The sequence below is a fragment of the Microtus oregoni genome, unplaced genomic scaffold, assembly GCF_018167655.1.
Source record: "Microtus oregoni isolate MIOR12 unplaced genomic scaffold, Mior012 000002F_ref0000024, whole genome shotgun sequence".
In the NCBI taxonomy this organism is placed as follows: Eukaryota; Metazoa; Chordata; class Mammalia; order Rodentia; family Cricetidae; genus Microtus; species Microtus oregoni.
In genome coordinates, this window is record NW_024543061.1 from 53,441,722 (window position 1) to 53,469,619 (window position 27,898).

A 27,898-nucleotide genomic window follows, 5' to 3' on the forward strand; every position below is an offset into this window, starting at 1 on the left:
ATTAATCATCCCATTTGAAAGGGTCTTTACTTACCAATGAATTTAAGGTGACCTAAAAATACATTTAGCAGAGAAGACTGTTAACAGCCATATACGTTCAATATAAGGCTGTTCAAACGCAGGGGCTACATAAAAGCGGTGCTTACGTGATCAGAACAGAAACGAACAATGCTATGTGGACCCCTACGCATTAAATAGTCACTTGTGAGCTCTAAAGTTAGAATTCAGGCTCTCCCCCTGGGCTCCCATTCAAGCAAAGGCATTCACGGCAGAATGCCAGCCTTGCTTGCTGCCTGTTCACCGTGCCACATCCAACCCAGCTGGGTTTCTTTGGTTAGCGTTAGACTGGCATCAGTTCCAGAATGTGAATGCATTCAGGTGCTGTGCACCCAACTGCTACCCAAAGTCTGGGTCACAAAACAAGAATTTTCTAGTTGTACCTGTCAGAGACCTAAATATTAAAGCTACCATAGTAGAACACCAAGTCTTTTGGACCTTTGCCTGTAACTCCATGGAATTCTTCCCTTCAGTTTTAGGTCCTCCACTTTGCGTTAACAGAAACACACAGAAAACCTCATGTACTTGCTGAAATCTCCATCTGGGTGCTCCGATCTGTTCCTTAATATTCATTATTTTAAAACACAGAGCAAACTTGTATGGAAGCTCAGACTGTGGTGCTTTTGAAAACCTGGTCACATGTTCTTCAAAGCTGTTCTAGTCATTGAATGGCTGGGACCCTCGGAAAGCAACCACGTGAAAAAGCGGTACCCTGTTCAGAACCATTTATGACCAGAAAACCCGGAAGTAACCGAAATGTCTGAAAAAAAAATATTTGTGCAAAATACAGCACATATCCCAGAGAGAGAGCTGTGGAATTTCAGACAAATAAAGGCACTGTGTGTGTGCGTATGCACACATATTCGTGTTTATTTGGGCATGAGTATGTATGTGTATTTGAGGGGGGGTAGTCCTGGAGGAGTCAGTTTCTCTCACAATGCCACACTTTTCTTTGCTGCACTTGTAAATATGTTCATTTGTGTAACTACGTGATAAATGCTTCTCTCTCCTGGTCCACAACAGGGGCTCCTAGTTTTGTATACCACTGACCACTCGGTCCTAATAGTTGAACAAAGGATGCAAGGTGTAAATGATGATGAGGGACACAAAGGGTCCTGGTCAAGCTGAATATCAAACCAAAAGGGCCCACTGCCATCATTTCCACTTAGAACATGGAAAGGCCAGGAGGGTCAGAAGTAGATGCAGCAGGGACAGCATTCTAAGCAAGACGGGCTCTCTCTGATCTGTAGCTATGCCAGGGGACAGGGTGGAAGTGGGGCAGGTGCCTGGAAGAATTATCAGGAGGGCAACAACATATTAAGACTTGTATCTGTCTGAATTCTGAATGGTCAGAGGCCTGATGATACCTGAAAATACTAGGGAAAAGGAAAGGATGTGCCCCTAGAAGATACAAGTGGGGGCCACATGCTGGCAACCCTGATGACCTGAATTTGATCCTGGGACTCACACGATAAAGAACAAACTCCCTTAACACCCATTCACACAAACTTTGCGTCACTGCTATTCTGAGCCAGTTTAACTGACAGCAGTCACCATGTCCTTGAGGACACAGGAGAAGAAAAAAATCAAGGGCTAGTGAATGACAGGAAGAGACCGGAATTCTACTACGGTAAATTTTATAATAAGGAGCTTATTGTGTCCGATTCTGGATCAAATGTGCATTCAATTCCCCAGTCCTTGTGAAATAGGCACACTTCCCCTTCAGTGCACACACAGAGGGCACAAATGCAGTGCCCATTAAGTTTTGCTTTTCAGGCCAGCACAGAGTTCCTTTATGTTATTCTTAATCTTGGTACCACTGAGATTTCAACCTAGATCAGTGGTTCTTAACCTGTGGGTCCCAACCCCCTGGGAGTCGAATAACCCTTCCACAGGGGTAGCCTAAGGCCATCAGAAACATACTTACATTACAATCATAACAGTAACAAATTCACAGTTATGAAGTAGCAACAAAAATAAATTTATGGTTGGGGTCACCACAAAATGAGGAACTATATTAAAGGGTCACAGCACTAAGAAGGTTGAGAACCACTGGCTGAAACAATTACTCTCAGAGGCTAAACTGTGCCCCTCCGCGTCATAAATGTGGGAGGTCTTAAGAGCAAGACTAATTACAGAGACTCATTAAGAGGTAAAGTAAAATGAGGTCACAGAAAAGGGTCTGATCCAGCATGAGAGGTGTCCTCACAGGGAGAGATCTGACAGACACGTGTGCAGAGGGAAGACCTCGTAAGGACACTCTAAGAAGGCAGCGTCTACGAGCAAAGGAGAGGCCTGAGAAGACACACCCTACCTATTCTATTGATCTAGTCTTCCAGGCCCTAGAACTGAGAGGAAAAGTCAATGTTCAAGGTGATAAGGCAGGACAGTGTTTGACAGCAGCCCGTGCCCAAATGGTAATGCTCCTCCAACCCCCTCAAGTCCTAGTGAGTGAAACCATCTCCCTACTCTGTTCAACTGTCCCTGAGGAACAGACTCCTATTGCACTGAGAACCAGTTTTAGAATGGACTGAGTGCTGGCCATCGCTATATTCTAAGTGTTCAGTACAGTGACTGATAGGAGGTTACTGTTTGGATCCATGTGCCTGGTTCCCCGACTTGTGTTGTATCTCTCCTCTGCAAACTGCTTTTGCTGCAAATACAATTGTTTCCAACTTAATATAGCAGATTATGTCACTTTAAGTGAAGCATGGCTTTCGCTATAGCCTAATCCTGGTAACTCAGCTCACTTATCCTATAGCAGATCCACCGACAGATTCAGTGAGTGGTACTGCTGTCTGTTTCCCAAACTCAGGGAACTCATAAGAAATATCAGGGGTAGAGCCAGTGTGAAAACATTCAACTCTTGCCATAATGAGGAAGCTCTCAGTCCCCTGCCCCCCATACACATTGTCAGAAGCCCCAAAGCACAGCAAAAAGCTAGCATCAGAGACATTCTCTGGAAAGGAGAAGCCATAAATGGTTTCCCAGCAATAAGGCCACTGTTGTAAACCAGCAATATGTGCGATGCGTGTGAAAGCTTGTGTGTCTGGGCCGCACAGTGGCTGAGGGGTCAAGGAGGGCAGGCTTGCTTTGAAATGCCAAACAAAGGCAGGGAAAACTGGGAACTGAAGGCATTTTGAACACAATAACAAATTTTATGACAAACGCAATATAAAGATTTATAGCCTTTATTCAAATACAACATACTATTTCAAGGAAATTACAAATTGTGTATTCATTGGTAAAACCCATTTATTTGTTTTGTTTAACAGCTGGGAGTAAAAGTGTTAGAGACCTCCCTGACCCCAGGGGCTAGCAGTACTATTTTTTAAGTGAAGTGTCACTTCAGAAGAACACACACATGCTTCAGAGCTCCTACGACTGTAACCTTAAATTACATTACCAACTTACCTGCCTTTTTAAAAATTATAAAACTAACTTTGTGACTTTACAATAAAACCCTATGCTATGAAGACACAGGTGTGTCTAACAGACAACTTAGGTACTGACCACTAACTGCCAGCAGCCTGGCAACAGGCACTCAGACAAAGAGATTACGATAAAGCATGTTATTCTTACTAGCTTATTACTGTCATGAGGAAGAAAAGAAGTTTTTGCTGGGGCTGGTTCGCCAATGGCGAAAAGTGAAAATGACTTAGAAACATCCTGAAATAGAGTCAAACCGAGCAAACACCCCTGATGAGGAATGTGTCTGCCGTGCAAAGCTAGTGATTATGTTTTTAGGGGAGAAATGTCTTAAAAGAAGGAAGCAACTGACCAAGAAGGTCAAGGATCATTTTATAACTTTTTTTTTGTTTTCTTTTCTAGAAAGGCAAAGAAGAATGAAATAATAAATTAACTATTACAATTATAATTAAACATTGTCATTGGGCATTGCTAAACATGGCAATAAAAACTATATTCTGGTCACTGTATGGAAAAGCTGGCGAAAGCCCATACTAATTCCTATTCCGCTTGTTTCTTGGCTCTGTCTCGGCACTTTCGGTGGCTCTCATGCGGTGATTCTGTTGTGGGTTTATTTCTCTGTTCTGATCATTTCTGAAAACAAGAAAAGAAAACAAATGACATATTAGAAAGCAGTGGTCAGTGTTCTATGGGAACCCTGTGTACTAAGTCCTCTCACATGCATGACTGCACTAACACCTACAACTGCCCCTCCTCTAGAGACATAGTTATAGTTTGTATTGTCACTGTAATTATCATTCCCACTTTACAAGAACAATGAATCTGCAAAGACCAAAGAAAGAGTCCTTCCCTTGAGTCAAAACCCAGTAGCTTTAAAAAGCTATGTATAGTGATAAACCTGTAGTCCCAGCACTTGGAAGGCAGAAGAAGGAAAATCTGGTTGTGAGGAGGCCTGGTCTACATTCTGAGTTCCAGGCCATCCTGGAAGTAGGCACAAATACTATATCTAGACCAGGACTCAAAAACAAACAAAGCTGGGGAGATGGCTTAGTCACTAAAATCTTGTTTTCAGTTCTATCTTTTGAACCCTGTGGTGATTTGAAAAAGAATGGCTCCCAAAGGCTCATATATTTTAATGCCAAGTCATCGGGTAGTGGCACTACTTGAGAATGATTACGGAGCGTCACCTTGTTGGAGTAGGTGTGGCCTTGTTGGAGGGAAGTATGTCACTGGAGGGGAAGGGATGTTGGAGGTTTCAAAAGCCCAAGCTAGGCCCAATGTTGTCCTTTTCCCATTGCCATCAGGATCCAGATGTAGAACTCTCAGCTGCTTCCCCAGCACCAAGTCTGCCTGCGTGCTACCATGCTTCCAGCCATAACAGACTAAACTGTCAAGTCCCAATTAAATGTGTTCTTTTAAGAGCAGCCATGGCCACGGCATCTCTTCACAGCAACAGAAACCCTAACTAAGACAGACCATCATTAAGAAGCCAAGCACATGGAGTGGCCTGTGTTTGTAACCCCAGTACCGGGGATGTAGATACGTGGCTAGATCCATGGGCTGAGGCTCACTGTCAGCTGGCCTAACTTACCTAGTGAGCTCCTGACCAGTAAGGAGTCTTATCTATTGCTGTTTCCCTCCCTCTATCTCTCTCACATACACCCCAAACAAAACCCAAGATAAAACAAGTCCCTCACACAAATTCCCTGATTTTGGGCAGAGCATCAGGTAATGAAAGAGGAAGGGAGCTGCTGTGTAATCAACTAAACTTCTCAGGAATCCTTCCTTTTTTTTTCTTGATGTTGGTGAATCAAACCCAAGGTTTTGCATGATGTGGGATTCCCCTCTGTATGCTGTGATTACCATTAATAAAGAAACTGCTTTGGGCCTATAGTAGAGTTATAGGAGAACAGAGCTAGGTGGAAAAAACTAAACTGAATGCTGGGAGAAAGAAGGCAGAGTCAGGGAGATGCCATGGAGCCACCAGAGGGGAAAGACGTGAGCCACCAGCTGGAACCTTGCTGGTAGGTCACAAGCCTTGTGGTAAAATATAAAATAATAGAAAAGGGTTAACCAAAGATATAAGAGAAGAGCTAGCTAACAATACCCTTAAGTGATTGGCCAAACAGTGATTTAATTAATACTGTTTCTGAGTGATTAATTCATGGCCCAGGCAGCCGAGAATGAACAAGTGGCCTTATACAACACTCGAACATTCTAAATACAAATTTCACCATGAATTCTTTGTTTGTTTTATTGAGATAGAGTCTTATTGTGTAGCTCTGGCTGACCTGAAGCAAACAATGTAGGCCAGAATAGCATGAATTCTTAAGTACAAGGTAGCAGTGTGGGACGAACACATGAGTCACTTGCAAGCCTCATTCCTCCACTGCCAGAAAGAGGACAGCCTATAGAGATAGTCACTGAGGCAGGCAGAAAGCACCGCTGCCTCCGGGCATGCATCTCTTTTGTAAAGAGCAGGAATACACTGGTCCCTGGGACTCAGACAAACATCTGAGTCTCTTATGGAAAAATAGGAGCTGAAGATGTCACAGATGCTTTGGCCAATACAGCCAGAACAACCAGTAGAAATCAACTAGGCCAACTCCGGAATCTCCTAGCTCAACTCCCCAAATTAATGGTCACACAGCAGTAAGCTCTTTTCTAGGCACAAACACTATTTACCTCGGTCCCTGGCATCTTTCACAGTATATTCAGTCTTAGGCTACAATGGAAGACACAAGAGAAGCAAGAGACTCTACTGCCATGCACTAAGCAGCCGATGCAGAGGCAGCCCACACACTGGAACCACCAGACCATGGAACTTCAAAATAATTCAAACCAATACATGAAGGTCTCTAATAAAAAAAAAAAAAGGCAGGAAACATCAAGAGAATTTCAGCAGACATAGACATGATATAAACAAATCAAATGGAAACACTGGGAAACCTCTAAGGTATCAGAGAGGAAGTATTTCTTCAAAGGACTATTAAGTGTAAGAAACAGAACTAATAAATGCCTCAGATGTGTCAGCCGGGGCTGGAGAGATGGCTCAGCGGTTGAAAGAGCTTGCTCCAGAGCACGAGCAGCAGCTCTTAACCTCCTTTAACTCCAGCTCTGGGGATGCAATGCTCTCTTCACTTGCTCATGCTCACACGCACACATACACATATAAATAAGAATCTTTTTTAAAAAAAAATCAAATTGAAATACAAAGAAAAAAGTGTGTGGAAGCTCGTGCGTGCATGCATGGGCACACATACACATATGACTAGAATTCCTGTAGGAGAAACAGCTGTGGAAATGAATTACACAGCTGTGAGTTTTCTAAAAACAGTGAAAGATATTAAACAAAGACAGAAAGTGGTCAGCCTGCCCCCATTAACAACTAACAAACAGAAAACATGTACAAAAATATTCAAAGTACTGCAACTCTTTGGAGGCAGGCAGAGAAAAGGGAGCATTCTGTAGAGGGATGAGTAAGATTTGCAGCAGGCTTCTCATAAGAAACCAGACAGGCCTCACGGTCATGCAGCGATAACTTTAAAATGCCAGAAGGAAAACTGTCAACCCAGAATCCACCCCAAGCAAAACATCTTTCAAAGGTGAAAGCTAAGAAAAGACATCTCAGACAAAAGCTAAGAGGACTGATGGCTAATACATTTAAGAAACATCATAAGAAACATTAGAGGAAGTTTTTACATCAGACAAGCATGATCGCCAGCTGTAAATCTGGACCTATTTAACTTGCATAGGAGTAAATATACAGGACCATGATAGGAAGAAGGAATTGGAAACACTGTTGTTAGGTTTTCATATACCAAGGGACATATGTGAAGGCTCAATATAATAAATATGCATGTCACAAACCCCAGGACAACCACTACTTAAAAACAAAGGTAAAACTAGTAAGCTAGCCCTGGACATAAAATGAAATCACATGCTATTGCCTATTGATTCAAAATGGGTTCAGACAGAAGGAAAGGAAAAGGCATTAGGCAAACAGAAAATGGCTAAAATAGTCATGCATAATCATTACTGGATGGGAGGGGTGAAGATCAGGTGTATATATAGAGAGAAATAAGGCAGAGTCAGTGAGAAGCCATATTGTCCCACTTGAGAAGGAAACTTTACTTAGAAAGCCACAGCCATGTGGCGATACACAGATTAATGGAGATGGGCTAGTTTAGGATGTAAGAGCTAGCTAAAAATATGCTTAAGCTATTGGCCAAACAGTATTGCAAATAATCTAGTTTCTGTGTGGTTATTTTGGTTCTGCATGGCCAGGAACAAACAAGCAGCCTCCAACAACATAGGTGGTAGGGTGCTTGACTGGATACATTCCAGCACGGCATCGACCAATCACATGGGGCAGGCCTGTAATCCTAGCATGTAGGAAGCAGAAGCAGGAAGTGAGTTCAAGATCATGCTTGACCACAAAGCACATTGAAGACAAACCTGGAAGACACTATAAAAAGTATATGCCAATAATTACATTAAATGTAACTGGCCGAACTACCCAAATTAAAGACAGACTACTATTATATCAACAAAAAGTGAAAAAAAATCATATGCTATAGGTTTATAAAAAGCAACCTAAACACGTCAAAAACTGGGAAGGGCCTAAGACAACTAAGGGCAAACTACTAAGTTAGCCTGGCAACTTCACAATAACCAGAGAGTGCATTAGGCTTCTGCAAAAAGTGCAGTTTGTGTTTTACAGAAGACAGGCACCTGAGCTGCTTAAGACCTGGTTCCCACAGGGTGACACAGAGAGGCCAGATGACACCAGTATGGGCAAGCAGCTCATGTAGGAAAATTCTTTTTAATGCTCAATATTTTGTCTCCTGTTTCTTGACAGGCAGTCTTCCAATGCTACTTACCATACAAGCACCCTCAATACAAAGACAAAGCATGTTCACCAAGAACAGTCACTGCCTGACTTTTCAGAACAAACAGAAAAGCAAGACTCCTAAACACATGTCTCCCATCAATACCGACCCTGTTTTTACACCAGAGTGACTTCTAGAGAACTGAGGCATATACCACTTCATCAGCCACTGTGCCCAACTGACAAGAATTGGCATTAGTTCATTCTATTCGTCTCATATAGTTAAAATTACTAGCAGTACAATGAGGTGAATTTGCAATAGTAAACCCAAGTATGAGGCCAGAATCCCAGATTCAGCAAGAAGAACAATTCTATAAACCTTCAGTGGCTACCTCAGAAAGCCACATGGAATCTTGGCAGTGACTCACGACACTTGTAAATACCATCCACCAGAGGCAACATAGCATCAGTCACTTCAGCTAAAGTCAAAGAAAACAAGTGGATGGTTTTACTGTAGGAATAGCAAGGTATGCAGACACCACCATTCACATTCCTCTAGAAAGCCCTCCCTGAGTAACAAAAGGCAGCTTCAGTCTGGAGAGCTCTCCACGGTTGTCTGAGGGCCTCATAATCTACCAGTGGTGTTTCTTTGAATTCTTAAAAATTGATCATGATCATTCATCACCAGTGTATAGAAAGGAAAATTAATACCTGGTTCCCATACAAGCAGCATAGTCTAGGACACACCCCACAATAGTGCTCCCAAAAAGGAAGTAGTTCTCATGACTGCTGGTTTCCGAGAAATGGCATCAGCATCAGTAGGGTCCGCAAGTTGACTACACTTCCTCTAAGACTGTCTGGTCAGGTAGTAAACATCAGGATAGCTTCTCAGTCAACTCAAATAACTGAATCCACTCCTGGTTTTTGAAGAGCCAGCCAATATAACCCGTCTCATGTGTACATGCCGCCAGCAGGTGGGACAACTGAGAAACAACGTGAGAATGGAGAAACCAAGGACATCTGGAGGTAATAGCATGTGTCTGTGTGAGAAAGGGCAGGCTCTGCTGAACAGTTCAGAAGGCTCTGATGAATGAAGATCAAATTATGTTCCAAGTCACCTGACAGGAGAGCAGGCAGGAAAATCTAAGGCACTCGCAACCATCAGGAGAACATCACAAGGGCATTTTTTCAGTGAAGAGCCTTTCACAGATTGCTCTGAACATCAGAGTCCATCTGTGTCTTTCTGTCTACAACTTCCCTAGTCTACAAGTTCCTATGTTTAGATAGCAATGTTCTAGTACTCCTTCTCCTCTACAAACCAGTGTGTCCTTTCCCGTTAGTTAGAATGTCACCTGTTTAAATGATCTCCCACATTCATCCAGTCTTCTTACCCAGAAAGGAGGGATAAGGACATTCCTATAAAACTTAGAAAGACTCTTTATACTCCCCATTTTTGCCAGGGTGGGTCAAGGTAGGGCTTCTCAGCCAGTAATGTACCCAACCAAACGGTTTAGATTTTTCTGATTTAGAAAAAGTGTTAGCGAATTTTCTACAATGGTCCAAATTATTTTGGACTTTGACAACTCTGCTGCAACTACTTGACTTTTTAGTAACATGAAACAACAACAGCAAAACCCAATAAGAACTGTGGGAGGTGATGTATGCTGTGAACATGTTTTAGTGCTATTAGTTAATAAAGAAGCTTCTTTCGGCCAATGGCTTAACAGAATATAGCTACACTGAAAGAGATATACATAGAGAGTAGGCAGAGTCAGAGAGAAGCCATGTAGCCACCTACAGGAGATAGCCGCCTCCGATGGAGCCCACCGGAACCTTGCCCGTAAGCCAGTCACGTGGCAATACACAGATTAATAGAAATGGGTTAATTTAAAATATGAGTTAGCCACATATATGTTTAAGCTACTGGTCAAACAGTATTGCAATTAATACACATTTCTGTGTGATTATTTCAGGAATCTGGATGGCCAGGAAACAAACAAGCAGCCATCACTCACCAGGTAAAAAAATGTATAGCTATGTTCTAATAAAACTTTATTAACAAAATCAGACAAAGGACCAGATTTGGCTCATGGGCCATGGTTTGTCAATCTTGGCCTAGAGTTACAACACCCCCCCCCCCCAAATAAAGTTTAACCCTGGCCAAACACGCACACAGAGTTATATCAATATAGCCAATCCAGGGATGCTGTTTGGAAAGGGAGGGAGAGAGAGAAAGAGAGAGTGAGACAGAATTGTATACAGGATGATTCACAGGAGCAGGTTCTCTGTTTTTACCATATAAGCTTGGGGGATCAAACTCAGGTCATTGAGCTCAGCTGCAAGCATTTTCTCCCACTGAGTCATTTTACTGGTCCTAGAATCCTGAGTTTTTGAACAGCATAACATCAATACCATTTTTAAAATCATTAACCACAAAAAGGCCAAAAAGAGAAGTTACCTTTCTGGGGACAGCAGTATTCAATGATCAATTCTATTGACACCCTGATCCTGGACTTCCAGCCTCTAGAGCTGTGGGAAAATGCTTTTCTATTGTTTAAGCCACCTACTACATGACGCAATTGTCCCCCGTGGATGTTAAAGACTTCGCCACTCTCTACGAGGATAGGTTATCAGAGGTTCACAAACCAGAACCTGCATGTCAAATGGAAATGGCACACAGAGGAGCACAGCCAGCCTCTGGCCCAAGAGTCATCACAGCTTTACCCCAGGCCACAGCAGCCATACTACCAAGGAACAATCTATCCCTTCCTGTTACCTTACACATTTATCAAAAATAATATAACAACAACAACAACAAAACCCTAGTCATTACATTTATTTTAAAAAGTTTCAAACTACCTGATTTAAAGCACTATCAAATAGCAATTATGAAGTGTTAAAAAGACTTCTACATGATCAATAAACACAAGAGTAATTCCAGAAACAAATATATACACACCTATGAAATAGACATGAGCCATCTCTTTAATACCTAATGCTACAGCAATGGAAAAGCCTTATGCAAAAAAGAACCACTGAACCAGTCATCATCATACCTTATGACAATAAGTTCCAAACCTTAATGTAAAACCTAATACTTCTAAGCCATAGGAAAAAAAAATGGTGACTTTGGATTATAAAAAGGTTTCCTAGGTTGGATGAAAATAATTAAAACAGACATAACACATTTCATCAAAAAATTAAAAGCTATACTTAGAGAAACGGTACCAAGAAAATGAAAAGACAAATAAATACAGAAAAGATGAGAATGAGAGCCAGGAAGGTCTCCATCTTAGTATGTCTGAACACTGTTCCTGACATAGCACTTTAAAAGAGCAGAGATGGGCAAGTGCCTGGAGAACACGAGGAACTCACAGAGCCAGAGAATTCCCAAGTTCTGAGGAAGGCAGGAGGCCCAAGTTCTGAGTGGTGTACCATCGGCATGCAATTCTGCAGGTCCACTGTAACCTGCATGGCCCTCTATCCACAAAGGGCTGTGATGAAAATGAGTCTGTCTTCACGGCAACGGTTTTTGGATTTGTTTGGGGGTGGGGGGATGAAATGAAATTTTACTTCTTGTTGCCTATGGTAGTTTTCCATTCCATCTTTAGCTTCATGTACTCTGGGACTCTTGTTACATGTATACATGTTCTCAATCATTTTGTCTTCTTGATAGTTTGACCTTTTCGAGCATCATAAATGTCTTTGGCTCTGTTACGCTTTTTACCTTCAAGTCTATCTTGTCAACATTATCATTATGTTAGACTCGTTCAGGACGTCTATGGCATATCTTTTTTCTGTTCTTTTGATTTCAATATATTGGTGTCTTGGAATCAAAAATTTGTTTTTTGTAGACAAAGCACAGGGGCACAGTACATTTTTTTTTAATCAATCCATCCAGCAAGAGTCTATATTCTGATTGGGTTGTATAACCCAATCCTATAATCATTCATAAAGCAGAATTTGTATGTCCTTTTTTTTTTGTCATTTCTCTGTCTTCTTTGGTGTTATCCAAATACCTTCTATTGTAGCATTTTAATCCACTTTGAAGTTGTTCTACTTATCTTAAAACATCATCATCATCATCATCATCATTTTAAACACAAGATCTCATGTAGCCCAGGCTGGCCTCAAACTTGATACAAAGCTGACCTTGAACTTCTGATCTTCCTGCTTTGTATAAAACATTGCTAATGAGGCGAGGAAAGTGAATTCTGAATGGCCTCTAGATTTAGCAGTATGGAGGCTGTCAAAGAAGGCTGGAAATGGAAGCTAAAGAAACAAATTGCAAGATGACATCACTACTAAGGAAGAGAGAAGGAGGATCACCTGTGGCTAGAGAGGCTGCCCCTGTACATCAAAGACAAAACAATAAAGACCCAACTAAAAGGGGAAAGGCTGCCTGTGTGAGATAAGGACGACAGAAGAAGGTGGCTCCAGACAATGGGGCAGGAATGATGCTGAAGGAGAAATTCACCTTAGACACGAGGAAGGATATTTCTTTGTTTAGTCAATCTGTGCTTAGCAAATTATCACACTGTCAAAAAAAATATCATGGACATAGAAATGAGATCTACATGTAACTAGTTATTGCACCAGGACTCCAGTTCCACAGTGAAACTACACAGACAAGAAACACAGCAGAAGTCTTTGGTTTACACCTGGATTATTAGTCTCTTCCATCTGTCAGAAAGCACAAATGTCTTGCATAGAAGCAGCTACACAGAGTGCTCATTTCTCAGGCCCAAACTCGCACATTGCTGAGTATGAGAACTCACCTGTGAGATGCTTCCCAAGCTTCCTCTTCTTCCAGAAGGTCTCTTATGATGTCCGAACTGGAACTAAAAGGACATGTATCAGCAATGCTACACTGTGAGGTCTGTCCTGACCCAAACATGAGCACTGGGGAGCTAGGGTCAGTGGGGGAGGACAAAGAGGCACAAAGGGATACAGAAGAATAGGCATATTCACTGTTCACACTGTAAGATGGTTTTGTGGTCACATATGTGGAACTTCATCAAATTGGGTTCCGTAAATATTTACAATTATATGTCAACTAAATTTCAAAAAAACTATAAAAACTTTAATGAGTTAGCAGTGATAAAAACAATGAAGAAAGTGTAAATAAACTCTCAACATAAACCTGAGTCTAGACAGATCAATGACATGCTTTTTAATCTTTTATGTCAATCAAAGATCAAATTACAATTTTCTTAGTTCCCAGCTCTATCAAAAAGAAAAAGAGAAAGAGATTATGTTTTAAAAACTAAATTCTGGTGATGAGAGTCCACACGCAGTAGCTAAGTGGCTTTTAGTCTCTTGGTAACCAACATCTGAGCAGTGCTAACAATGGAAATGTGTTATAAAAATGTGATCTAGCTTAAAATGCTACACTCTCTAGTGGTGCATGGAAAACAGGTCATAGAGAGCAAAAATTATTCCTTTAAAAGAAAAAACTATTTGAAGGTTTTAGCATCTTGTTCTTATAATCAATAAAAATTATCTTAGAAAGGCTGTGTGTCCACCAGTATCAAACACACTTCTCTACACATTCTACATGGAATGTCATGGGAACCATATGGCACTCAAAAACAAACGTCACCTAGCAGAAAGAGGAGAAAGCTAAGGTGAGAAACAGCTGGGCTGAAAATACCAAGTGTGAACAATATCTCTAATGATACACTAATAAATAACAAAAGCTTTAAATTATGGAGATTTAAAGTGTCAAGGAAGTACTTTCAACCATTTCTCACAAACCACACTGAAGCAGTATTTGCCCATGATGCCTAGGCAAGAGGCCACAGAGATCATCAAACAGAGCTTTGGACCAAATGTTCCACTCAGTGTATTTCCCCAAGTCCTCTAGATTCCTAAGGAGCCTCATGCAGGATCTAGGTGGAGAGGTTGTCCAGTCACACTACAAGTGTAACCCCATACTTCTAGTACATTCCCTGAGATTCTGAGAACAAGGAACTCACTGGTAATAATAACTTCTGGTATTTGTGGCTTGAAAAATATCCATAATAATAATATGGATGTGAATTCAATAATACTTTAGTTGTGTTTATTTGCAGAGCAGTACACACATATGATTTTTTAAAATGGTAGACACTATCTTGTCTACGTCCACAGTCAATTCACTCATCTACGTATGCACTGCAATTATTCCTTTAGGTCCCTGTATTGGGAACCATGACCCAGCCTGCCACAGTACCCACATATACACTGCTGTTTCCCTTCTCAAAAGCTGGAACAGTAACACTTCATCAGTCAATTTCACCCAACACTGGTTTGTAACAAACCTTTCCTATTAAACAGCTACTGAAATGGAGCTTTTATTAGAAGAAGAAGAAAGCCCTGCAGGTCAGTTAGCTGATTTCAATAACTTTATTACTCTCTGGGAGGCAGACCCACACAGTCTCTCACTGGGGAGGGCTCATGGCCACTGCCACTGCCATTCCCAAAGAAGCAGTTTTAAACCTTTCTGGTCCCGAAATCTCAACTCTGGCTCCTCTTTATTTTGCAGTAATTGTTCTAATTGCAGAAGAAACCTGCAGTTATTTACTCTTTCATGCTCCCTGATAACGATCTAACAGTATTTCTGGAGACACTTGACGATATTTCTGGCCAGTGTCACATGGTCAGAAGAAAGAATAAAGTCTGCCACTTGTCCAATACCCTCACCCACCACCAAATAAATGACTTAAAAAAAAAGATAACAGCCAGGCATGGTGGCACACACCTTTAATCCCAGCGATGTCAAGTGTTGCAGGAGGTCCTTCCGCTCCTCCAGGCAATAGCCGCTGAGATACCAAGCCCATTGGGGCGTGGTCTCTCTCTTTAAAAAAGCAGTGTCTTCCCTCCTCGCTCTCTCTTACTTCCTGCTCCACTTCTGGCGACTAGACTCCTTCCTGATTGCACAGAAGGCTGTTGTCTGGGACGGTGATCTGTAAGTTTTTTTCCCCTTTAAATAAATACCACCTTATTAATCATAATTCCAAACTGCTGTGGGATTGTTTGTGACTTACGCCTTCAGTCATGTTAGAGGCAGGTGGATCTCTCTGAGTTGGAGGCTAGCCTGGTCTACAAAACAAGTTCCAGTTTCAGTCTTGTCCAGAAGCTGGTAGGCTGTGATCAGTTTTCCTAGGTGCTTCCAAATCAAGCAGCACAGTCACAGTTTGTTAAAGGGAACATGTGCAGTGCACAAGGCACACTCTTGAGAGGCTTCTCAAAAATACCTCAGTGGAAACAGATCGCAGACTCACAAAGCACACCAATCTGCTTTCTCTTGTCTTCGGTACTGATGCCCAACCATGCTGGCAATTCCCCGATGTCCTCAGTCTTCATTTCTTTCCACTACATCTTAGACCCTCATGAGAATGATCACAAAATCAAAACCTAACTGATCCAAAACCAAGGAAGTGCGTGTTCATAGCTATGAAGTTGCAGGATCTACGGTACATCTGCTACTTCAAATTTTGTCAACACTGAATGTAAGAGTTGACAGGAACACATGGCAATACCAGACAGAACTGTTCAAACCTGTCTAAAGTAATGCATTCACTGTGTCCTTCTCAAAAGCCAGATGTTAGAAACTAAGCATTCAGTCTCATAATTGGGATTTTACAAAGGAAATCTATCACACAAAAGTTAATGTTACGAAAATTATAACTCAAAGATTTCTTTAGACAGAAGAATTTAACATTTTTGAAATTTTAGACATTTTTATATGGCTTAGAGATCAAAAAAATTCTAAAATGCTGTTAAGACATCTAAAAAAAGTCTTAGGAAAAATTTAATTACTCACTCTGATATACCCAGGGTCAGACATGTGTAATCCCACACAAACATAGCTTTTACCTCTAGAGCAAGAAACTTGTGCATAAACTTCAGCATCTCTACTAGCTAGGTTTGTAACATTTGGAAGACTATAATTTAAGAAGCTGGATAAGCAGGAGGTCTGGCACATGAAAGCTACAGCATTACTATGGAAGAATATTGAGATTGTGTCCTCTGATGTGACCACTATTCAGTTATTGTGGACATTATTATATAAATTACATGTGAGAAAGTCCCACTGACAATTATATGAATCTTTTATATTCTGAATTCCCAACCTGGGTTCTGGAAGATTCTAGTAGGGTTAACTTTCCATCACTTAAACCTTATTTTCAGCTCACACTTAAGAAAGATGAGCTAATGCATGTGTTAGTGTACACATGCACCTTGGATAGCTGAGAATTTCATTCTTGCTCTCTGAACATTACTTCTAAAGAAAAGGCTATTTGCATATTCCTTTCCTAGCATACAATTTCATCTAACAGTAAAGATTTTACTGCCAAACTGACAAGATGTCAAATTCTCCTGTGAAACTGGGGGGTAGAGGGCATGCCAGATTTCAATGGCAGCATTGCAAAAATGGACTCCTGTTCCTGCCATTTAATGTTGAACTTTAGGTGAGTTCTAGAACCGTTCTAAACCTCCAAGCCGTATCTCTAGTCAGGACATGTATTTTCCAGGGATATATTTAAGATGAATCAATACAGCACACTAAATGTTAAGTACAGAGGTTGGCACATAGTAAATGTTCAATCAATATTGCCTCCACTTTCATAAAACAGGTTTGAATCTGGATTTTCTAAATAACTGTCACAGCACTGCTTCAATTTGCCCCAGGAAACCTGATCACTATATGCACCACTTTAATCTTTGATTCCCACTGTTTCTATGACACCAGGTGCAAAATCATCAGAGCCTGTTATTTATCCGGCTTGGCAGGTACTCAAGGTACTGCACAGTAGGAAAAACACAAACGTTTGCTATAAAAATCCTGTGGATTAAAGATTACTTACAAGTGGAATTTCCTAATATCTAATACTTACCTGCTTCCAAGTGTCTTCACTGTGGCAATAATTTGAATGTGGTTGAGGACATGCAACATTAAAATAAAAACCAACTTCCTTTAGCACAAATCACCAGTGTTGATTAAAAGGGTATAAAACCTGTCAGACAATGATCCTTCAGTACATGCTGCCTGCTAGCAAGAAACATTCCACAAAGCATGATTTCTAGTAATCTGCTCTGTAGGGTGAGTCAATAGTTTATATGTTAAATACTCTAGTAGCAGGCTAACAGTAACATAATCAAATAGTCAATATTCATAGATTTTTACAAAAATCACTCAATGATGACAAAGGTTGCCATTTTTCTGAGTAACTACTCTTACCAACCACTTTGATAATTAATTGCCTTATACTCACTAACTTTAATTCAGACCTGTTCTAGGTCTCTTACCATTTGCAAAATGGACACAGGCTCAGAAAGATTAAAGCAGGAAAAAAACAAACAAACAAACAGAAATGCCAAGATCATCTTCTTTCCGTCAACCATGCTGCTTCAGCCAATGGAAGCAGAAACTTAAACACTATTCATCTGCAAGTGTTAACAATGCCTCCCCTATATTCCTATCAGTAAGGTTTTTACCAGACAACCAACTGCAAGCTTCGTGGATAAAGAAAGCATGAGCTCCAGGAGATGTAGAAAACTAAGATGACAGGCCTTCAATGACAAGTAAGAATGTATTTATCCAATCAGAAATAAAGCTCATATTTAGTTTACAAAGTAGTCCCAATACATGACCAAGTAACCTAGGAAGGCTGGCAAAGCAAAATCAAATTTCATTTAATCAACGAGTGAAAGAAACTCAACCACCTTCTACATGCACAGTCAACGGCTGAGATAACTCCTACAATGGAACAAAGACAACTGTCAGGTACATGGATTTCATGGAAGCAAAGGAAAGTCACAGACTTGATGTGACTGCATCTTGTACAAAGATTTCCTCCAAACTAAAAGAGAGTCTAGCTTACTTATCACCCAGTGATAACTTTTTAAAGCACAAATAATACTAGAAAATTATTCCACATTTTTATTTTCTAGAAATTTTCAAACAACAAAATTCACTAGGTGAATAACTGAACCATTTAGCTTCCAGAAGTACTCTAAAGTTACACATATTGTACCCTCAAAACTGCTATAGCAAAACATCAAACAAAGCGTATTAGTAAAAAAAAAATTATGGCCGTATTAAATTCATAAGATTTTATGTCACACTAGTAACAGCTAAAAGCTGAATGCAATACCAAACCTTCCAAGTGTAAAAAGCGTTTTTAAAAATTCAATGCCAATATTTACAAAATCCATAAGTTATAAAACCTCATCAATATATCTGTCTTATCTCAGTGCCAACACCACCAGCCTTCATTAGTCAACATATAATACCTAAGATACAATGACTTTAAATTTTTATTTCAAAGAATGAAGGTATCTATACTTTTTGCTTAAAAATATTTACATGGTTTAAAATACAAACATCAAAAGATACACACTGAGGGCTAGAGATATAGCTAAACTGGTAGAATGTTTTCTTAGAACACAAAAAGACCAGGGTTTGATTCCCAGCACAGCATAAAGCGGGAATGTTAGTACAAATCTGCGCAGTACTTAGAAAAGTTCAAGGTCATCCTCAGTCACACAATAAGTCCGAAGCCCACCTGGGCTACACGAGATCCTGTCTGTCTGACTGACAGACACAGACATAGTCTCCAATCCTTGTTCCCTTCTATCCCAGTGTTCTGGACCAGGAGTTGAAGAACATCTGCAATCTATAATTTAAAGCCAGACTAGACTACATGAGATCCTGATTTGCGCCTTGTGGGTGGAACGAGATAAGTGAAGCAATCATGTAATAGGTAGTGGCTAAACCTGTGTAGGCCCTGTTATATGTGAATAGGGTGGCTTGTAGGACCCTCATCCATATATCAAGTAAATTTCAGTTGATCTCCTCAGAGTCCCTTCCCCATTGGTTGTTCTGTACAGCATTCTAACAATTGTACAGTAACAGTGCACGACTGTTACAAGTTGTTACAACTGTAACAAGGTCTCTACAGTTGTACCCTCAAACAGTAAGATACCTTACAGATGAGAAATGCTTTCAATTTGCCCTTTTTTTTTTTTTGACAAACCATTAGTTATGGCTTCTTTCCATTCTTCTGTCTGTTTCCAGATTCCTTCCTTCCCAGTTTCCAGGCACTCAGAAAGCAAGTCCACAATTGAATGTTTTCAAAAGGATTAAATCTTTATAAGTAAGAAAAATATCATCCCTTCTTTTATGTCCAAAGTACTTCTACCAAATTACAGCACAATTTCTAGAATGAGGGACTATTTCTAGATCCAGCTACCCTAACTGAAATAGTAAAATTTAATAAAGTTGCCTCCTACAACAGCGAAATCTGTTCCCCTCTTCTGATCCCTAATCTGTAACTGTGCCCCTTTCCATGTGCAAATTTAAGCATCTCAGCCACATAGGGCACACATTTCTCTGGGTCCTAAACCAGGTTTCTATCTAGGGGAGAGTTGGCTTTCTCACTGCTAGAAGAAAACCGTATGTTTAATATATGGGCTGATTATTCTTCTTTAAAAACAGTACATCTTTCACTCTGTGCTTCCTCTGAAGTTCTGCTATTAAAAGGAATGAACTGAGGAAACTCATGAACTTGTTAGTTTTAATATTTCAACTGTTCAATCCAACTTCAACACTCTCAAAACTTTCTTAATCTGGCCTTTGTGCTTTTTGAAGACTTGGAGAACTGAAAATTTAAGAGCTTTACTATGTTGTTGGGGTTTGTGAGATTAAACAACTTCCGGCCTCTTTTAATGTACCCTTACCTGTCAGAAACTGGGAAAGGAGGCTTCCAATGCTGCTGCTGTTGTCCTACCCAAGGCAGCGGGATTCTATTTGTCTATAGACACTCTCCCTCCACTACTCAAGGCAGCGGGATTCTATTTGTCTATAGACACTCTCCCTCCACTACTCAAGGCAGCGGGATTCTATTTGTCTATAGACACTCTCCCTTCACTACTCATCAGCATACTAGGTTAGCAGATAACAGCACAGCTTCTAAGCCCTGTGCTCTCCCTAGCCCACAGAGACTGGTGGTACACCAAGCTCTAACTTTCAGCCTTTCAGCACCCAATGAGGTTTGGGCAGCTGAAGGCCATAAAAGGCACTGCTAGGCTCCAGTATCCTTTTTTTTTTTCTTTTTAATCCTGGCATGCTACCAAAACACTACCATTTTCTAAGTCTGCTGAAGGAAAGGGTTTGAAACATTGAGTTAAGGAGAGAAGTGACTCTTATGAAAGCACTGAGAGGTTTCATTCTTTTTAAAGGAAACAGAACATTATTTCTAAGTACTGGAATTCTCTTGGCTCTCTAGAAGAATTCAAGTTTGAAACAGAATTAAATATTTGTGCTTGATTAACTTGAAACTTAAAAGCATCTCTGAAAGATCAACTACCTCATGTAAGGGAAATCATTTTAAATTATCCAAATATTGACTATTTCAAATAGGTACCAAACCTTTCTAGTTAAATAGGCACAGGAACAAAAGCACGAGGTGTCACTCTGCTTTTTGTTTTGTTTTGCGTGATCAGTGGAATGAACATTTCATGCAAGTAACAACATAAAAAGACAAGATCACAGTAGTAGGTGACAGTGCCCTGCCACCCCGAGAATCACAGAACAAGCAACATTCCAAAGATGAACATTTCCTATCAATGTAGCTTAACTAGATGACAAGTTCCTCTGATAATGGGGGTGGAGGGGTCCACTACAATGGTGGTGCTGAGGCTAGCATTGACTCTGTTCAGCCAGGCCAGCTGCAATTAAATTCATACTGTTTTCTTTCTGAGACTACACATCAAACAGTGCAAGTGGAAGATGCCAATATCAACTATCCTGAGTGGTATCAGCAAGGGCAGAATAACTAGACTATGATCCAAGGAGGGCAAGAATTTTAAATCTCACTGACATGACTGAATCTCAATCACGAGACACTGATCTTCCCTGGGACTCTGTTCCTTTAAGAAATGTAGTACTAAGGCTAAGCCATTAAATGTGTATAAGAACCATCCCTCCAGCCGGGCGGTGGTGGCGCATGCCTTTAATCCCAGCACTCGGGAGGCAGAGGCAGGCGGATCTCTGTGAGTTCGAGGCCAGCCTGGTCAACAAGAGCTAGTTCTAGGACAGGCTCCAAAAGCTACGGAGAAACCCTGTCTCGAAAATCCAAAAAAAAAAAAAAAAGAAAAGAAAAGAACCATCCCTCCAAAACTATGTTTACCCTGTGCTTCCAATAATCTGATGTTTTAATTTTATGTGCAATATAACCCAATAATAGGTTATAAATGACTCTTTAAAATATGCTTAGTACAACAAGAAAAGCATATAATGACACCTTTAAGGCTTCTAAAATTGGCTTTTGTGGAATCAACTAAAAAAAAATCCTGTAATGCAACCCATCATCTGGAATGCTTGGATTACTCTGAGACACAAGAGCGGTGTGTTCTGCTCACCTGGTAAAATCAGCAGAAGAGAGCAAAGTCAGCAGTTTACTATGTACCCATGTTCCAGAATGTATCTGGGTAGGAGGGAAAAAGAACAAAGACACTGTGCAAATTAATTCGGTGCTGCCTACTGATGAGGTACCCTGACAATCATTCCGGGAAGACATAATGGAGTGCTGTCTAGTCATCATGAAGGTAAGAACTGAAAACCAGACTCATACATGGAAGCAAAGCCCACTTGGCTGCTCTTCACCTAATTTTAACACTCATTTCTTACTAACCCAGGAAGCAGTAGTAATCTAAAATGAAGCCAAGTGAAAATCCTCACACTGAAATAGGGAAATGCCTGGGCTGGAGGGAATGAGTAGCTTAGGTATCCCTATAGAGAAGAGCATCAGCTCCTTGACCTTCAGCCTTCATCCATGAAAACAGTTACTATATTTATGCCTTCTCAACATACTTTCTATTTTGAACACACCTGCATTCCATCCTAGCTCACCCTTTCCTGGGGTTCTCAGGGTTAATACCTACCTGCTCCTCTGATTTAAAGAAAACTAGTGTGGCGGTGACTGTAACAACAAAATCCCAAGCAGCCAGCTAAAACCACAAAATTCCAACAGTATAATGTAAATGACACATCATTTTTACTCCATCCAATTTATTACACCAGTACAAGGACAAAGATTTTATGATTTTAATTTTTTAAAACTAAATGAGAGTTAGCTGCTAACTGGACACCACCATGGGGTCTGGGAATATTGACTCAAACCATTACTGCATGGTTAACAGTTAGAAGGAACTAGGAGTTCCTTCAATCTCTCCAACTTTTCTCAAAGTGCTCTGAAAAGCACACTTTTTTGTTCTTCGTTTTTCTCAATGAATAATTAAATTCTTCAACAGTTGAAAATTGATCTCATTTTTATGAATCAAACTAAGCACATGAAGATGTATCTTGGGACAAGAATTTCCCAAGTAATTGTCAATAAGCAGCAATGCACTTTAAAAAGTTCAGCTCACCCAGCTGGTGAGCAGCAGACTCAGGCCTCACAGGCAGGGGTCTGACTGTGGTGCCTGCACTGCTCCTGCATCCATCATATACGCCATCACAAATTGTGCCTTCAGTCCCTACCTGCTTCCCCATCTCACTGGAAATCACAGTTTTCTTCTCCATTTCTTGCCTCCAACACTCTGTTTTGCTTAGAAAGCTCTTCTCATTCTTTGGTATTCCAGTCAGGTGCCTAATGTCTCTTGCCTACAGCCCAATCAATAGAAGCATTTTTAATTGAGGTTCCCTTCTCTCAAATGACTCTAGCTTGTATCAAGTTGACATAAAACTATTCAAGACAATTAATTCTTTATCAATTTGATATACAAACACATCACTGTAAAGACATATCTTTCCTTTTTTGTTATTTCTAAGAGCACACATTAAACATATAAACATCATAATACAAAACATTTTACAAACTTAAAAAGTCCTACAGTCTTACAAATTCTAAAGCTTTAAAAGTTTATTTAAAAGGTCTCGCCCAGAGACCTAGGAAAGAACCAAACACAGCCGGAAAAAAAAAAAAAAGCAATGTAATGATACCTAACGATATTCTATTATACTCATAAATTGGTGCCTAGCCCAATTGCCATCAGAGAGGTTTCAACTAGCAACTGATGGAATCAGATGTAGAGACCCACAGTCAAACATTAGGTGAAGCTTGGGGAATCCTGAGGAAGAGGAGGAAGGATTGAGGGAGGTAGTCAAGGTCATAACAGGTAAACCCACAAAATCAAATAATCTAAGATCATAGGGGCTCGCAGAGACTGAACCAATAACCATGGAGCCTGCATGAGACTGACCTAGGCCCTCTGCATATATGTTAGTTGTGTAACTTGGTCATTTTGTGGAACTCCTAACAGTGGGAGCAGGGGCTGTCTCTGATTCTTTGCTGGCTTTTGGAATCCTAGTCCTTATACTCAGTTGCCTACGGACTCTCTCCCCATGGGGAGAACTCTACCTCTGATTTTGTGAGGGCAGGAACTCAAGCAAGAAAAGAACTTGAAGCAGGAGCTGATGCAGAGGCTGTGGAGGGATGCTGCTTACTGGCTTGCTTTCCACGGCTTGCTCAACCTGCTTTCTTACAGAACCTGGGACCACCAAGCCCAGGGATAGAACCACCACCAACAGGCTAGGCCTGGCTTGCCTCTAGCCTAATCTTATGGAGGCATTGTCTTAACAGGGTCCTGCTCTCAGATGAGAGAATGAGAGATGAGAGAATGAGAGATGATCTTGTGTAAAACTGACATAAAACTAACTAGCACAATCAGACTATCCAAAGAAAACAATAGTAATTTCTACCAGTGTGAACTACCTGATAGAAGAAATTCCATTTCCTGGCTATATCCTTGGATAAGGAGCACTGGAGAAGACATCAAACCCTCTGGACTTTCACAGTCCTGAGAGTCACCACTCAGAGCACTCTTACAAGTGCTCATGTATTAATAAAGAAGATGGTAGCTGAAAAGGGCAAAACACACGGTGAAACTTGCATATCTTCCATTGGGGTAAAACATAAAGGCCAGGCCATATCTCTTATAGAGTGAGATCACTGTAGGCCTCTCCCCAGAGGACATCCAACTTCTATGTCCCACCCACAGAACATTCTAACTGCCCTAACAGATGGACCCTGCCCCCAACCTACAGAGTAAAAAAAGTCCAATCTTTGGACTTAAAACTCACACAAATCTCCATCCTGGAAAGCTTCACACTGAAAAGTCTCCCCCCCCCCCCCCGAAACTCTATATACGCCCTGCCTTCCGCTCAGTTCTCTGCTGTTTCTCACCCAGGCAGAGGCACCCACCCTCCTGGTGTTTTCCCTCCCAATAAATCTCTTGTGGAAGGTTTGTTGTGCAGTGTGACTTTGTGGTATTCCTTGGCTCCTAACTGCCAGGATATCTTTCCATCCAAGCTGCAATGCTTACAATCACTGTGGGAAAATTCAAAGTAAAAACAAAAGGTAATAATTTAAAATAATTATTTTCTCATGCTATGTCCTAAATTTAAAACAAAAGTGCATTTTTATAGACTGTGTTCAGACAAGATTCTACTTATTTATAAATGTGTGTGTGTGTGTGTGTAAAGTATTAAATAAAAGGAAAGTACCAGGCATGATGGACGGACACACTTATAATACTAGAACTTAGGAGGCTAAGGCAGGAAAACAACTAGATCCAGGACAGCCTAGCCACAGATCATGTCTCAAAACAAAAACAACCAAATAAAAGAAAAATAGAACATTTCAATAACTAAATTCACTAAAGTTCTAAAGCAGTGTCCAATTTCTCACAGAAGAAATTGATTTTGATGACGTCAGTTTTCCAATACTCATTATACCCTGGATATTTTCACGCTAATAACCAATGCTGCAAGGGCTAAAGGCACTTTAAAACAACAACAACAACCTGGGGTTGCTGAGATAACTCAGTGGACAGAGGTGACTGCCATCAAGAGTGGCAACCTGAATTCAATTCCTTCAACCCACAGGGTAGACAAAAAGAGCTAACTCCAGCAAATTGTCCTCTGATTGCCACACATGTGTTGTAACATTTGCACGCCCATATACATACACACAAAAAAATAACTTTTAACAACTTAAAAATAAGTAAAATGCTGGAGGTGTGCCTTTGTGGTAGAGTAGTTGCCTAACATGCAAAACACCCTGGGCTCAGTTTTCAATACTAAAAGTAGTTGGCTTTTAACTTAAGGGTGATTTTACAATCACAAAAAAAGTTATAAAGTACAGAAAGCACCCATACACCTTACTTCCAACTTCCTCCACTGGTAACATGCTACATTAGGGTGATATATTAGTATAGTGGTATATTATTTGTGTTTTAATAAAAAGCTTGCCTGAAGATCAGAGGGCAAAGCAGCCACACTAGTCAGCCATACCAGTCAGGGAGTGGTGGCACACACCTTTAATCCCAAAACTCAGAAGACAGAGGCAGATGGATTTCTGGGAGTTGAAGGCCACCCTGGGCTACCACAAAATCAATCCAGAAACAGATCCAGATGGTCATGGTTCATATCTATATCCTAGCGTTTGGGAGTCACACACTTTTAATCCCAGCACTAGGAAAGTGGAGACAGAATATGGCTGGGCGGAGAGAGAAATATAAAGGGGAAGAGATATGAACTCACTGGAGTGTGGAGTCAGGATTTGTGGAAACAGGATCTCGCCCTTTTGGTCTGAAGATTTGGTAGAGGTAAAAGGTCTCTCTAGTGGTTGGCTGCTTTGCTTTTCTGATCTTCAGCTTGAACCCCTTTATCTGTCTCTGGACTTTTATTATTTGTGCTACATATTAGCTCCATCAAATGAAGTAAATGGTAATCCATTTGTTACTAGCTGTCTTTACCTAATATCATTTTTCTACCCTAGAATTTCATGCAGGCTACATTACACTTATTTGTCAAGTTGAGTTTCGCAGACATTCTTTGGTTTTGATGGCCTTGACATTCTGGAGAGTGGTCAAACATTTTATAAAATGACCCTCAACTGAAGTTCAGTGACTCCCCTACTCCCCAATATGACTTGGGCTGTTGGGTTTTGAGGAGGAAACACAGAGATAGAATAGTCCTTACATCTCATAGAGCACATGCTTATCTACGTTGCACAATGATTAATGTGCATCATAACTTGACTCAAGTGGTGCTTCCCAGGTTTCTCCACTGTGGACACAACTCCCTTGTTTCTTTAGAAGATGGTCCCTAGGAGTAGACCTCTCTGAAGTCACAAGGGTTGTTACATTGTACCTTGTTGATGGGAAGCACCCAAGTCAATTACTTGCAATCTCTCTACCCACAATATTCGATTCTCTTTTAACATTTTTTTAATCACTAGGAATGCATAGATATTTATTTTCTGTTTTGGTTTAATCCAATACTACAGTAAATATGTTATTGCCTACACTGTCCTATATCCCTTAGACATGTTATCAGTTGCTAAGTGTGTGATATCTTGTTCATTTTTCCTCTCTGTTGTTCTGTTCTCTCTTCTTCTTTTTGTACTTCCTTGCTTTCTTTCATGATAAAATGTTCTAGGTTTATGTTACATATTCCAGTTCTGGTCCAAGAAACAGCGATTTCTACAAGGATTATTGGTGCCTTTTGCTGGCTAATATTATTTTTTTTAATATTTACCTATTATGTATGCAATGTTCTGTCTGTGTGTATTCCTGAAGGCCAGAAGAGGGCACCAGACCTCATTACAGATGGTTGTGAGCCACCATGTGGTTGCTGGGAATTGAACTCAGGACCTTTGGAAGAGCAGGCAATGCTCTTAACCACTGAGCCATCTCTCCAGCCCTGCTGGCTAATATTATTAACACAGAAACCAACACATGTACTCTGGGTGTGCCGATTACTACTGTGGCATAACTGTGAAGGGCCTCACATCTGACAGGACAAGCAAATACATATGTACATATGCTAGCTCATTTACTTAACCAAATTATTAAGCATTTCTTCCCATCCATTTCCATCTCTAAGAAGCCAAATTCAAGTTTTCACTTTAATGTTTACAATTCCAGTCCAGTACTGCAAGGATGTTTTAGCCATATTTGTTTGTAATCCCCCATTCTAGCAGAGGAATCTGGCTGCACCTTAAAAACTAGCACTGCAGAAAAATAATACACTAAAACTACAGACAAGTAGATTAAAATAAAGCCTTCCAAAATGACAAGTTGAGTTAAAACAAGAACACTTCAAAAAAGCAGGCTAATAAGGAAAGACACCCCACCCCTGGCAATCGAAGAACTTCCAGTCCCACACTGAAGCTCATCCACCTAAAGTGGGGAGAGTTTTATTTACACACTGCTAAACTCCAGTTTCATGATGGATTATTATGTATTTGGTTTATTATGACATGAGATGAAAAAGCACACTGTTTCTAGTCAACACATTTTCTGTTTTCCACCTGTGGGCCTATTTGGCACAGAGCTTTCTGGATAATCTGTTTGTCACCCAACACTCTCTATGTAGTTTCTCAACAGCCCACAGGCATCCCTATGCTCCTCTTCTGGGCAGCAGAGTCAACTGTGCATGGAGATAGCTGCAGAGCACAAGGAGCTCTGGAACCCACATTTATTATTCCCTTTTGTAAACAGAGACCAAGGCTTCAAAAGCCCCAT

The 27,898-nt window shown here is 40.6% G+C and overlaps 1 protein-coding gene across 1 annotated transcript in view; it reads right to left on the minus strand.

Annotated features, from left to right (window-relative positions):
• Positions 1 to 3,853: 3,853 nt before the first annotated feature.
• Positions 3,854 to 27,898, minus strand: part of Rad18 (RAD18 E3 ubiquitin protein ligase) — an 86,081-nt gene continuing 62,036 nt past the window's right edge. Inside the window, exons 12-13 of the mRNA XM_041637834.1 lie at positions 13,096 to 13,158; positions 3,854 to 4,119 (exon numbers count right to left, since the gene is read on the minus strand). Of these exons, the coding sequence (XP_041493768.1) occupies positions 4,020 to 4,119; positions 13,096 to 13,158 (163 nt within the window). The 3' untranslated portion in view covers positions 3,854 to 4,019. The remainder of the gene's footprint in view (positions 4,120 to 13,095; positions 13,159 to 27,898) is intronic.